General features: G+C 39.0%; 1 protein-coding gene across 2 annotated transcripts in view; it reads right to left on the bottom strand.

Annotated features, from left to right (window-relative positions):
- Positions 1-13,174, bottom strand: part of LOC114653601 (solute carrier family 22 member 6-A-like) — a 97,825-nt gene that overhangs the window by 7,563 nt on the left and 77,088 nt on the right. For both annotated transcript variants that reach the window (XM_051935522.1, XM_028804006.2), the window contains exon 8: positions 5,526-5,634. In XM_051935522.1, the coding sequence (XP_051791482.1) occupies positions 5,526-5,634 (109 nt within the window). The remainder of the gene's footprint in view (positions 1-5,525; positions 5,635-13,174) is intronic.

Raw genomic sequence — 13,174 nt, forward strand, 5'->3', positions numbered from 1 at the left:
GAAGTCATCCTTAAGCTGCGAAAACAGAAAAAACCCATCCGAGAAATTGCTACAATATTACGAGTGGCAATATCTAAAGTTTGGTACATCCTGAGAAAGAAAGCAAGCACTGGTGAACTCAGCAACGCAAAAAGACCTGGACGTCCACGGAAGACAACAGTGGTGGATGATCACAGAATCATTTCCATGGTGAAGAGAAACCCCTTCACAACAGCCAACCAAGTGAACAACACTCTCCAGGGGGTAGGTGTATCGATATCCAAGTCTACCATAAAGAGAAGACTGCATGAAAGTAAATACAGAGGGTGAACTGCAAGGTGCAAGCCACTCATAAGCCTCAACAATAGAAAGGCTAGATTGAACTTTGCTAAAGAACATCTAAAAAAGCCAGCACAGTTCTGGAAAAACATTCTTTGGACAGATGAAACCAAGATCAACCTCTACCAGAATGATGGCAAGAAAAAAGTATGGAGAAGGCGTGGAACAGCTCATTATCCAAAGCATAGCACATCATCTGTAAAACACGGTGGAGGCTACCAGTGGCACTGGGACACTAGTGTTTATTGATGATGTGACACAGGACAGAAGCAGCCAAATGAATTCTGAGGTGTTCAGAGACATACTGTCTGCTCAAATCCAGCTAAATGCAGTCAAATTGATTGGGCGGCATTTCATGATACAGATGGACAATGACCCAAAACATATAGCCAAAGCAACCCAGGAGTTTATTAAAGCAAAGAAGTGAAAATTCTTGAATGGCCAAGTCAGTCACCTGATCTTAACCCAAATGAGCATGCATTTCACTTGTTGAAGACTAAACTTCGCACAGAAAGGCCCACAAACAAACAGCAACTGAAAGCCGCTGCAGTAAGGGCCTGGCAGAGCATTAAAAAGGAGGAAACCCAGCATCTGGTGATGTCCATGAGTCAGGCTGTCATTGCCAGCAAAGGGTTTTCAACCAAGTATTAGAAATGAACATTTTATTTCCAGTTATTTAATTTGTTCAATTACTTTTGAGCCCCTGAAATGAAGGGATTGTGTTAAAGAAATGCTTTAGTTGCCTCACATTTTTATGCAATCGTTTTGTTCACCCCACTGAATTAAAGCTGAAAGTCTGCACTTCAACTGCATCTGAGATGTTTCATTTAAAATTCATTGTGGTAATGTACAGAACCAAAATTAGAAAAAAAGTTGTCTCTGTCCAAATATTTATGGACCTAACTGTATACAGATAAAATTTTAACTTTAACTACACGGTGCCGCAGTGCTAGCAAGCCATTAGAGCTCCGTTCACGGATTGTTCCTGCCTCGCGCTGTATTCTTGCTGACGCGACACTGGAAGGATAGATGGAAATTATATTTAAACACGTACTACGAAGATATTTCAATGTTCCTTAAAAGTTTTGAAGAATCGGTGTTCTCATCTTACAGATGGCTTAGCAGAGCTATTACAGAGCTGACTGTGTGGCGATTGGGTATTTGGAGAAAGAAAAGTAAGGACAGGAATTGGGGGTTAGTATGTTTGAAAGAGACAGTACTGCTACAATAAAGTATTTCATCGAAGGTCACGCAGCAAGCATCTTGCGTGAGACATGAACAATCACTGCACCACCGTGTTCCCATGTTTAATAACATGCTTTAACTCTTATCATCATGAAAATGATATCACATATACATCTCAGTATTTTAATTATTCAGAGAGCTGTAATATTACGAATGTAATGGATTCTGTGTCCTGTCGGAGGAAGAGAAAGCCCGGAAGCACGTAGTGATTCACACACATAGAGCACATAGAAGATCAAATACAAAACAAAGCATTTAGCATGCTACTTTAGTTATGATGGAATTTGAGAAACTAGTAAATTAAATGATTTTAAGATGAAGTTTATGATGTTCTACTATAATGACAAAATAAACTACGTGATTAAAGTGGAAATTTAGAGATTAAAGTTGACATTTCGTGCTTTTTCCCCACTGTGTGCATTTTTTTTTCTCTGTACCCTAATAAGCTTTCATATGACACTCAGATAGTGGGCTACGACTCGCCTTTTCATAGCGACTTTGATATCTGACAACTTCTTTTTTTTATTTTGGGCAATGTGCGACTTTGTGAACTTGAGCTTTCAAGTTTCTCCGACACTCTATGTCACTCGATCAACTTCCTTTTGTTGTTTACACCACTGTTTAAACCAACAAATAGTAAGTTTTTCTTTGCCTCCACTTGGTATTTGCTGAAATTCTTCTATTTTCCCCTGTGCTTTTGCCATTGTCTTTTCACAGAAGGCTGAGCTTAAGGGCTATTTATATTGATTTTCATATTAAAAGAGGTGTAATTCTGGGAGGAGTTGGGGTAGGACAGAAGTCGCATGCACGTGCATTACTTTTCACGCTGACTGGGATTTATGGAGCGGAAGAATGTGGAAGTTGGCGTTCGCACAGATTTATGCATCTGGATTTTTTTTGTGCATAAGCACATTTCCGCTTTTGTGCTTACGTCATGTTATAGTGCGAATTCTACTCACGACGTTATGCATGAGGCCCCTGGTGTCCATCATACAATATCTGAAAATAAAGAATGATGAAGGTCTCAGGAATGTTGATCTGCTCAGGTCCTCAAAACATTTTAACAGTGCTCTTAGAAAAAAGAAAATCAACACAGACATGTCTGCTATTGCACAATGAGAGCAGCAACAAGCCATGGAATTAAAAACCGGGTTTAATTAACAAAGAGAATCAGCGGCTAATTAAGCAACTGGTTGGAGTTTGAGGCCCTGACTTAGTTGGTCTTCTGTTGGCTCACTCATTTCACATTTCATTTCTGTGTGGGTGACATTTAAAGAAAGAAATGAAACAATTCAGAGGAATGAGGAAGAAATTCAGGGAAACAAATCTTAAAAAAAACAAGTCAATTAAAATGAAAGGAAAAGAAGTTAATTAGCAGCAAAAACATGTCACCAATTAAGAAAAGGGTTAGAATGGAAACCTGCAGCCACTGGGGCCCTCCAGGACCAAAGTGTGAGAACCTTGGTCTAGTGGAAGCAGGTGCCTATAGGCCACCCTCGTAGCTAAGGTCAATCCGTTTATGGATGCTTAACTGATGATGCTGAAAGAGGTGTGCTGTAGTTACAATTCTGAAGTAAATTAGCCCGTGCCTGATATGACAATTGCCTCACAATAAGAAGACCAGGGTTCACATCTCAGGTCCTCCCTGTGTGGAGTCTGCCTGTTCTGTGTGTGTGTGTGTGTGTGTGTGTGTGTGTGTGTGTGTGTGTGTTCGCCCTGTGATGAACTGGCGCCCTATCCAGGATTTGTTCCTACCTTGTGTCCTATGTTAATTGTGACAGACTCTAACAGACCTCCATGACCCTGTTCAGGACCAAGTGGGTTAGAAAATGTCTGACTGACTGATATCAGATAATGAAGAATTAATTCTTTCTAGAGATGGCCTTTCTTTTTCTGAGAATCACATTGTAAGCCTTGGTTTTCACTTCTGTTTTAGGTTGTGTGACTGTCTAAGCATTGGTATAGTTTTGACATAATTATTTTGTTTTTGACTTTCTTATAAGGTCTCTGCAGAAAAAGAAGAAGGGTTAGAAAACTGAGCACATTGCCTTTCTAAGAAAGAAAATATTCACTTCATCTCTTTGTACTCTAAAGCAAAAAGTGTTTACTCCCAATTAAAAGACTTGAAAAACTAGAACAAAGTTAAAAAAAAATCAAAATCGTTTCCTTTAGTTACAAACATTTTATACACTACTATAAATAAATGAAAGACTTTCTCATTATGAGTGATTTTAGTAGTCAATAGATCTCATATAATTTGTGACACATGAAGCGGTTTGTTCCAGTTAATGTTGGTCTCTTTGTGTGTTGTTAGGTTAAAAATTATTTTATTCTTGAACTAAAATTCACATGTTATCAGAACTTTTGCATAGTTTAAAATAAATAATTTAACACTTATCCTTTCATTACTAATTTAATTTACTGACAAGAACAATACTTTGAATTTTTAGAACAGTATGGCAGAGTCAATGGCGGCTCTGATTGGGCTCTCGAGAGACTGAGCGAGGAGTCTGAGCATCTGGGCTTGTGAGTGTCCTGCATAAAAGCCAAGATCCAGGTCTTTAATGACTTCTTAGGCACAGCCATCAGCAGTGTGTCTGTCTGCAGAGAGAGTGTCGACCTTGTCGAGAGGTTTATTTACCTTGGCAGTGACATTCATGTCGCTGGTGAATCTTCGTATGAAGTCAGTAGACGGATTGAGAGAGCATGGGGGCTCATGAGGCTGCTGGAAAGGGATGTGTGGTGCTCCCGATATTTATGCAAAATAACAAAGGTCCAAGTCTTTAGAGTCGTGGTCTTGCTATATGGTTGCGAGACATGGACGCTATCCAGTGACCTGAGACGAAGACTGGACTCCTTTGGTACTGTGTCTCTCCAGAAAATCCTTGGGTACCATTGGTTTCACTTTGTGTTGAATGAGAGGTTGCTCATGGAGTCCCGAATGAGGCACATTACATGCATTGTGAGGGAGCGACAGTTACGGCACTACGGCCATGTGGTGCGATTCCCTGAGCGTGATCCAGCTCATAGGATGCTCTTTGTTGAGGAGTGGCTGGACCAGGCCAAGGGGACTCCCTTATAACACCTGACTGCAGAAGATAGATGGCCATTTTCAGAAAGTGGGACGAGACTGCGTGTCTGCCTTGGGGGTTGCCAAGTGGGATCCCGAGCTGTTTCGTCGTGTAGTGGGTGCGACAATGCGCTGTACCAGTCAGGGCCGTCTTAACACATGGGCACGGTAGGCAGTTTCCTAGGGGACCCTTGCTAATCTATGTATGTAGTGACTTGCTGAGTGGTTGTGTAGGTAGAGGCCCCAGTGCCTATAATGCTGTTAAGACGGCCCTGGTACCAATGCATGCTCCCCAACCTGACCTGACCTGTATGGCTGACTTGGCTATAGAATTGTAATCTGCACTGATGCTGCAACATTTAATTCCAATAAATGATCAATTTTGCCCATTTACCATGTTTTACTAAACCATTGACTCAGCATATTAATTGAAACACTTGGCGAGACTTCAAACCTGAACGTTAATTTCGTGACACTTTGATTTTTCCCATTGCATAGTATATCCTGTCGCTGCACATAAGCTACAGCATGTACTACTCTTTCTGCCATGTACAATTATGAAGATGTGACAGAATTTCAGGATTCAGGCTAGAACAAACAAATCAGGAAGTCTCAGTCTCGGTTTAGTCATCATAACTGTGTTAGAACATTGGAACAATTATGACAAGAACAGGCCATTCACCCCAACAAAGCTCACCAGTCCCATTCACCTAATTTCTCCAAAATGGCATCAAGTTGAGTCTTGAAGATCCAGAAAGTCTTCCTGTCTACCACACTATGTGGCGGTTAATTCCATATGTCTAAAATGCTCTGTTTTAAAGTGGATAAACCTGTGCAGAAGAAATTATCGGTTTTTGGATTATGCTTCAATCAGAAAACAAATCTGGCCTACCTGATGACAGTCGGATAAAGCTCCAAAGTATACAGATAGACACATGTAAATGAGGCACCCAGCAGTCCTTTCCCCAGAACTGCAAATGTTGTGCGCAGTGCTTGTAGTTCTGCAAAGGCAATGAAAAAAATTAGCTGCAGCATAAAGAAGAGCAGGCATCTTTAAAAATCTTAAGGATTACTTCTTTTAAAAATAGAGTTCTAATATCCCCTTGGGCCCCATCATCAGTTTCTAAGGTTTTTTTCAGTTCATTTTAACTAACTGCCATTATATCTTACTTCACAACACATTCTACCTCTTCTCATAAGGTCCGACAGAGGAGCACAGGGTAAAACTCCCATTAGTAATGACGAATAATTTCTGATGCCCCACATCGTGTTCTACTCTCTGTTTAGGAGTGGACCAGAACTCTATAGTGGATTTATGGCCAAGAATGTGAATCAAACAAGATAAGGAAGGAAGCAGGCTCCTGATGGTCCATGGAGAGAGGGACGTCACTTCAAGTCACATGTCCCCGGGTCCCAGATAAAAGTGAGGCAAGGAGAGCTGGGTGATCACTTCCTCCTAAATGCACCTGGAGAACTCCAAAGTAAGGGATTTATTAAAGACAAGAATTTCAGAAGGTACCTAGCCCTGCAAATCAGGCTTCTCATCTGTTTGGCTCCTATAATTCAAACATATATTACAACTAGCAGGAGTACTCGGCATTGCCTGGGAATCTATAACTGGTGAATTTCCCAAATGAAAGAAACAGAACATAGAAATAGAACAAACGTTTGAGACGCCCTTGAAATAAACTTTTCTCTGGCATCTGAAGTGGACTGTGGAATTGTATGTCTTTTTTTCGGTGACATGGATATATTTGCGTAAAGCAGGAGAATTATAATGTGTTACATGGTATTACGTACGGAATACGCACCACAGTGAGATGAATTTACTTTATTTACACTACGTCGGAAAGCGAACAAATCATAGACATAATATAGATAGACGCCGCATTCACTGTGTTGCCCAGTCGACACGATACACCAGTGCGTCCGCCCTATTGCGAGTGGTAAAAGTGCCATTTAAACTAATACACATAGATGTGGAAACTGGGTTTTCTGATGAAAAAAGAATAACGTTTAAAACAGTATCGTTTACATACAACATATTTTGGCGAATCGTTTAAATTTAATTATTTATATCCATTTATACACTAATAAAGGCAATTATTAAATAATACTAATAATAATAATTATTATTAAACTAGCAAAATACCCGCGCTTCGCAGCGGAGAAGTAGAGTGTTAAAGAGGTTATGAAAAAGAAAAGGAAACATTTTAAAAAGAACATAACATGATTGTCAATGTAATTGTGTTGTCATTGTTATGAGTTTTGCTGTCATATATATATATATATATATATATATATATATATATATATATATATATATATATAGCAAAATCCCCGCGCTTCGCAGCGGCGAAGTACTGCTTTAAAATTTTAAATAATAAACTGAGGGAAATTATACCAATAATTATTTGTTAAGGATCTCTTTGTATACCATGTTGTCAGTTCGCCCCTCCGGTTGTAATATGACCAAGTTGTGCGCTGAGCTTACTCTTGAGCATGCAACGTATACTTGGCCATGTGAAAAGGAAATCAAGAACAGCAAGACCGCGCCAGCTGCGGAGCTCAGCTTGGAGCGAAATGAAGTGAATGAAATGAGGTGAATGGGAGGGGAGATGATCACGTGACTCCAACACCCGCCTTAACTCTCCATCCCTCCACAAACACAGTCTCTCGGATCCCAACTCTCCTTTATATATATAGATAAATAGCAAAATACCCGCGCTTCGCAGCAAAGAAGTAGTGTGTTAAAGAGGTTATGAAAAAGAAAAGGAAACATTTTAAAAATAATGTAATATGATTGTCAATGTAATTGTGTTGTCAGTTATGAGTGTTGCTGTCTTTTATATATATAATATACACACACACACATATAAACATATATATACATATACATATATAAATATATATACATATCTACATATATATACACATCCACATACTGTATATATACACATACATACACACACACATATCAACATATATATATATACACATACATACACACACACATACACATATATATATATACACATACATACACACACACATACACATATATATATATATATACACATACATACACATACACATATATATATATACACATACATACACACACACATACACATATATATATATACACATACATACACACATATATATATACATATATATATATATATATATATATATACATATATATGAATGGAAGAGAAGGTCTGTGATACGGTTTGCATATTTGCAGTTGGAGATCCACAAAGGGAGAAAAAACTAATCACGTATCATAAAATAGTTTTATTCCTGAGCTTTCAACCCCTATCAGGGGTCTTCATCAGAGGATAATGCTTAGACTTACAAGAATCAAAGGCAATATATAGCAACACATTCAGTGGGGGGTGGGTGGAGGTGACTAAGTCAGTATGATCAAGGGGGGGGGGGGGGGGGGGGGGTGTATCGTTTAATTAAAGTGCATATGTCCTTCTTAAGTTGGCATAAGCTGGGTTTATGTCCAAGTGTCTGTTGATGGCATTTTCATCTGATAGCCAAGACTCGGCCAACTCTCTGGCGCTTTTTGTACTGGCCTTAAATTTTACTTTTACGTTGTCCCAGTTGAATGTGTGTCCTGTCGATTCAGTATGTACATATATCAAAGATAGTGCGTCCTTTCATATATATATATATATATAATATATACACACACATATATATATATACACACACATATATATATATATACAGATACAGATATAGATATAATATATATATATATATATATATATATATATACACACACATATATATATACACATACAGATATATACATATATATATACACACATATATATATATATACACATACAGATATATATATATATATATATATATATATATATATATATATATATACACGCACATATATATATATATATATATATATCTGTATGTGTATATATATATGTGTGTGTATATATATAATATATATCTGTATATGAATGGAAGAGAATATATATATATATATATATATATATCAAAATACCCGCGCTTCGCAGCGGAGAAGTAGTGTGTTATAATATATGTGTATGTGTATATGTATATATATATGACAGCAACACTTATAACAATGACAACACAATTACATTGACAATCATGTTACGTTATTTTTAAAATGTTTCCTTTACTTTTTCATAACCTCTTTAACACACTACTTCACCGCTGCGAAGCGCGGGTATTTTGCTAGTATATATATTTATATATATATATATATATACACACATACATATACACACATACATGCAGTTTCAATAACATAGAAATCAATATAAACAACATTAACATCATTATCATATGAGAATATGAAGTAATATATAAGAAGCACATTTCATATAAATATAAATTATTAAACAGTAAAATCTTCTTCTGTAATGTGCTACCGTGGCTATTCGTTTGTCTGTCCAGGATTTTAAATCACCTGTAGCTCGCAAACCGTTTCACCTATTGACTTGAAATCTGGTACACATATAGAACGTCACGTCTACTATCCGCTTTATGGGTGATGATTGTATTACTCTTTTTATCCATCCATCCATCCATTTTCCAACCCGCTGAATCCGAACACAGGGTCACGGGGGTCTGCTGGAGCCAATCCCAGCCAACACAGGGCACAAAGCAGGAAACAATCCTGGGGTTTTATCTTTATTTTATTTTATTGTAGAATCAACTCCTATCTGCGCACAGCAGGGCAGCCGTGGGCGGATGCGTATGGTGTATTCACTCCACGTTATCGTGCATTGCGCTGTCACTGGTATTTTGATAAAAGAATTTGAACAACATATAAGAAGCATATAAATTATTAAACAGTAAAACATTAACATTTAAGAAGTAAAGTTACATTAAGTACTACTGCAGTGCCTTCGGGTATACCTCATTTTTTGTTTGCTCATTACAAGCTTAAATGTATACATTTTTTGGTGCACCTACCCGAGAACACGCGACATATAACCGAGCGTGGGAGAAGCATGGATTTTAAACACGCGTTGAGTTCATCTGCTGGTCTCCTTCGTGAAATAACTGGTAATGTTTGACTAAAATCTACAGCGAGTAAAACGACATTACCTCCTATTTTTTTTTGTATGATCTCTGAGATCTTGCTTTTTTCGGTTCAAGGCTTCATAAGCTCTTTTATGTTCTATGGTGTACTTATCCCAAGCCATCATCTTTGAATGTTGCAAGACTTTTGCCTTGTATGTAGATCAGGGTAATTACATTCATTGCATTCCTAGTCTGAATCACAATCCGATTGTATGGGTGGTTACCTGGCACTGTAGGGTTGCTACCCGTCCTTTAAAATACGGAATCGTCCCGTATTTGAGAATGAAATTGCGCGTCCCGTTTTGAATCAATACGGGATGGAATTTGTCCCGTATTTTTTTTATCATTTTTTTTTAAAGCAGCGTCTCATGCAAATCATCCCACACGCATTTTATGAAGATGCCTCCTTTCCTACTTTTGATTGGGTAATACTTGACGTCATCGTTAGTTTGATTGGTCTTTTTAACTGTCCAGTGAGGAGGGCGGGTCTTTTAAGTAGAGTCTGCAAACTGTTGGCACTGGGATGTGGCACCCGCTGCAGTATGCGTCCCTTATTTTTTTGTATTAAAAGTGGTAACCCTACCTGGGAGGTAACACTTATGTTTGGTCATGAAGTCGTCTAAAATCAGCCACGTGCCCTCTTTTAATTGTGAGAAGCAGATATATATAGCCAAATTCTCGCGCTTCGTTGCGGTGAAGTACTGCTTTTAATTTTTTAAGAAGAAAGTAAAAGCTTTTTAAACGGATCGAAAATACACCAATAACAATTTGCTAAGGATCAGTTTTTTTGTGAACCTCGCTTTTCACAGCTGTCCCGCTACGGCGTGTGTTTCGTTTATTTGACAGTATGTAGATCGTGGTAATTAAATTCATGGCATTCGTTTTCTGAATCACAATCTGACTGTATGGATGGTTACCTGCCAGGTTACGCTTGTGGTTGGTCAGGAAGTCGCCTTACATCCGCCACGTGCCCTCTTTCTGTTCCCAGAAGCTGATCATAGAATGGTTTTAATAGTTTACTTTCAAATAATGCAAACAGTATGCGACACATGTTTCTCCTTAATTCTGGGCTCATCAGGCATTCACACTCACTGCATCCCCTCTCGAGAATTGAATATCGTTAGCGCCAGAGTTGAAGCCCCTAACGTTGCGGTCAGCAAGTGGGCTAACATCCGCCATGTGCCGTCTTTCAGTTGCGAGAGGCAGATCATAGAATGGTTGAAACTGTTGCCCCTAACGTTGCGCTATGGCATGTGGTTCGTTTATACCTCGTGTCTTCTCATTAAACTTTTATCTCGCGAATATGTTATTGCATTCCGCAGCGGGAGCGTTTCTATAAACTTAATTTAAACTTACGATTTACACCGTGCTTTGTTTTCCTTATGAACATGCTTGTATGCTTCACTCGCTCCCTTCTCAATTGTTTGATGAATTTTTTGTTCTTCGCTGTTTGCGGCTCCTCCTTCATTTGTCCCTACTGCATTCACAGTCTTTTCACATTATTGCAATCCGCAGCGGGAGCGTTTCTATAAACTTAATTTAAACTTACGTTTTACACCGTGCTTTGTTTCCCTTATGAACATGCTTGTATGCTTTACTCGCTCCCTTCTCAATTGTTTAATGAATTTTTTGTTCTTCGCTGTTTGCAGCTCCTCCTTCATTTGTCCCTACTGCGTTCACAGTCTTTTCACGTGATTACGTGGGAGGCGTGATGACGTGACACTCAACTCCTCCTCCCACGGCCATCGAGCTGCCGTCCATTACAGTATATTGTGAAAAAAGAGGTTCCAGTTATGACCATTACGCGTTGAATTTCGAAATGAAACCTGCCTAACTTTTGTACATAAACTGTAAGGAATCAGCCTGCCAAATTTCAGCCTTCCACCTACACGGGAAGTTGCAGAATTAGTGATGAGTCAGTCAGTCAGTCAGTCAGTCAGTCAGTCAGTCAGTCAGTCAGTCAGTCAGTCAGTCAGTCAGTCAGTCAGTCAGTGAGGGCTTTGCCTTTTATTAGTATAGATAATTCCTCCCATATAAGTAACATTTCGCGGACTGCCTTCTTCCATCTCTGAAACATTTCTAGACTTCGTCCTGTTCTTACGTAACACAGTATAGTGGAACCTCGGTTCACGACCATAATTCGTTCCAAAACTCTGGTCGTAAACCAACTTGGTTGTGAACCGAAGCAATTTCCCCCATAGGATTGTATGTAAATACAATTAATCTGTTCCAGACCATACAAACTGTATGTAAATATATATTTTTTTTTAAGTTTTTAAGCACAAACATAGTTAATTAAACCATAGAATGCACAGCATAATAGTACAATAAATGTAAAAACATTGAATAACACTGAGAAAACCTTGAACAGCAGAGAAAACTAACACTGCAATAGTTCGTGCTTTAGCGCTGCCAACCGCTGGCTAAAAACACTTTTTCTTAAATGAGTTTTAAGCACAGGGGAAAAAATGAACATTTGAAAAAATCCATAGTTTAATAAACCACCAAGAAAAGTAACATTGCAACAATGCAGGCTACGAACCGATCGCCGTAAACAGAAGTGAAAACAAAATCAAGCCCAGTGCATTCTTTAACTGCCTTCCTACCTTATGTGTCCAGCTCTCTCTCTCTCCCGCTGCCTGTGTGTGTGTGTGTGTCGCGCTGTCTCACTCTCTCTCTTGCTCGCTGCACAGGAAATGCACAGGGAGAGACTGAACATGTACAAACCAAAAGGGAAACTGGCGTGTTCGTATACTGAGTGCGTGGTCGTGAACCGAGGCAAAAGTTTGGCGAACTTTTTGGTCGTAAACCGATTTGTACGTGTACCGAGACGTTCGTGAACCGAGGTTCCACTGTACTGAAGTATTGGTTAATGCCCTAGTCACCTCACATATAGATTACTGTAATACTACTCTATCTGGCATCCCACAAAAACGTATCCATCACTTACAACTTCTTCAAAATTCTGCTGCCAGGATGATAACCTGCTGTTCTAAATCCACTGAACATATTACACCAATTCTCTCTCAGCTTTACTGGCTCCCAGTTAACTACAGAATACAATACAAAATACCGCTCTTAACATTTAAAGCTCTCCACATAGCAGTCAAACATTCTTAGCCAATCATGCAATACTGCGTCCGCGTTTGCCACGTTATGTTCTAAGTACAGAGGCAGAGTCCCATTGCATGGTTCTAACTTGTATTGAGTGAGGTATTGACGCGAACACCATACATCGTCATACATATGGGGTATTGACGCGAACACCATACATACGGATACTATCAAATTATATATAAGGATAACTGCGGTGGGCTAGCGCCCTGCCCGGAGTTTGTTTCCTGCCTTGCGCCCTGTGTTGGCTGGGATTGGCTCCAGCAGACCCCCGTGACCCTGTAGTTAAGATATAGCGGGTTGAATAATGAATGGATATTACAATAATACACA

This window comes from Erpetoichthys calabaricus, chromosome 1, assembly GCF_900747795.2.
Source record: "Erpetoichthys calabaricus chromosome 1, fErpCal1.3, whole genome shotgun sequence".
In the NCBI taxonomy this organism is placed as follows: Eukaryota; Metazoa; Chordata; class Cladistia; order Polypteriformes; family Polypteridae; genus Erpetoichthys; species Erpetoichthys calabaricus.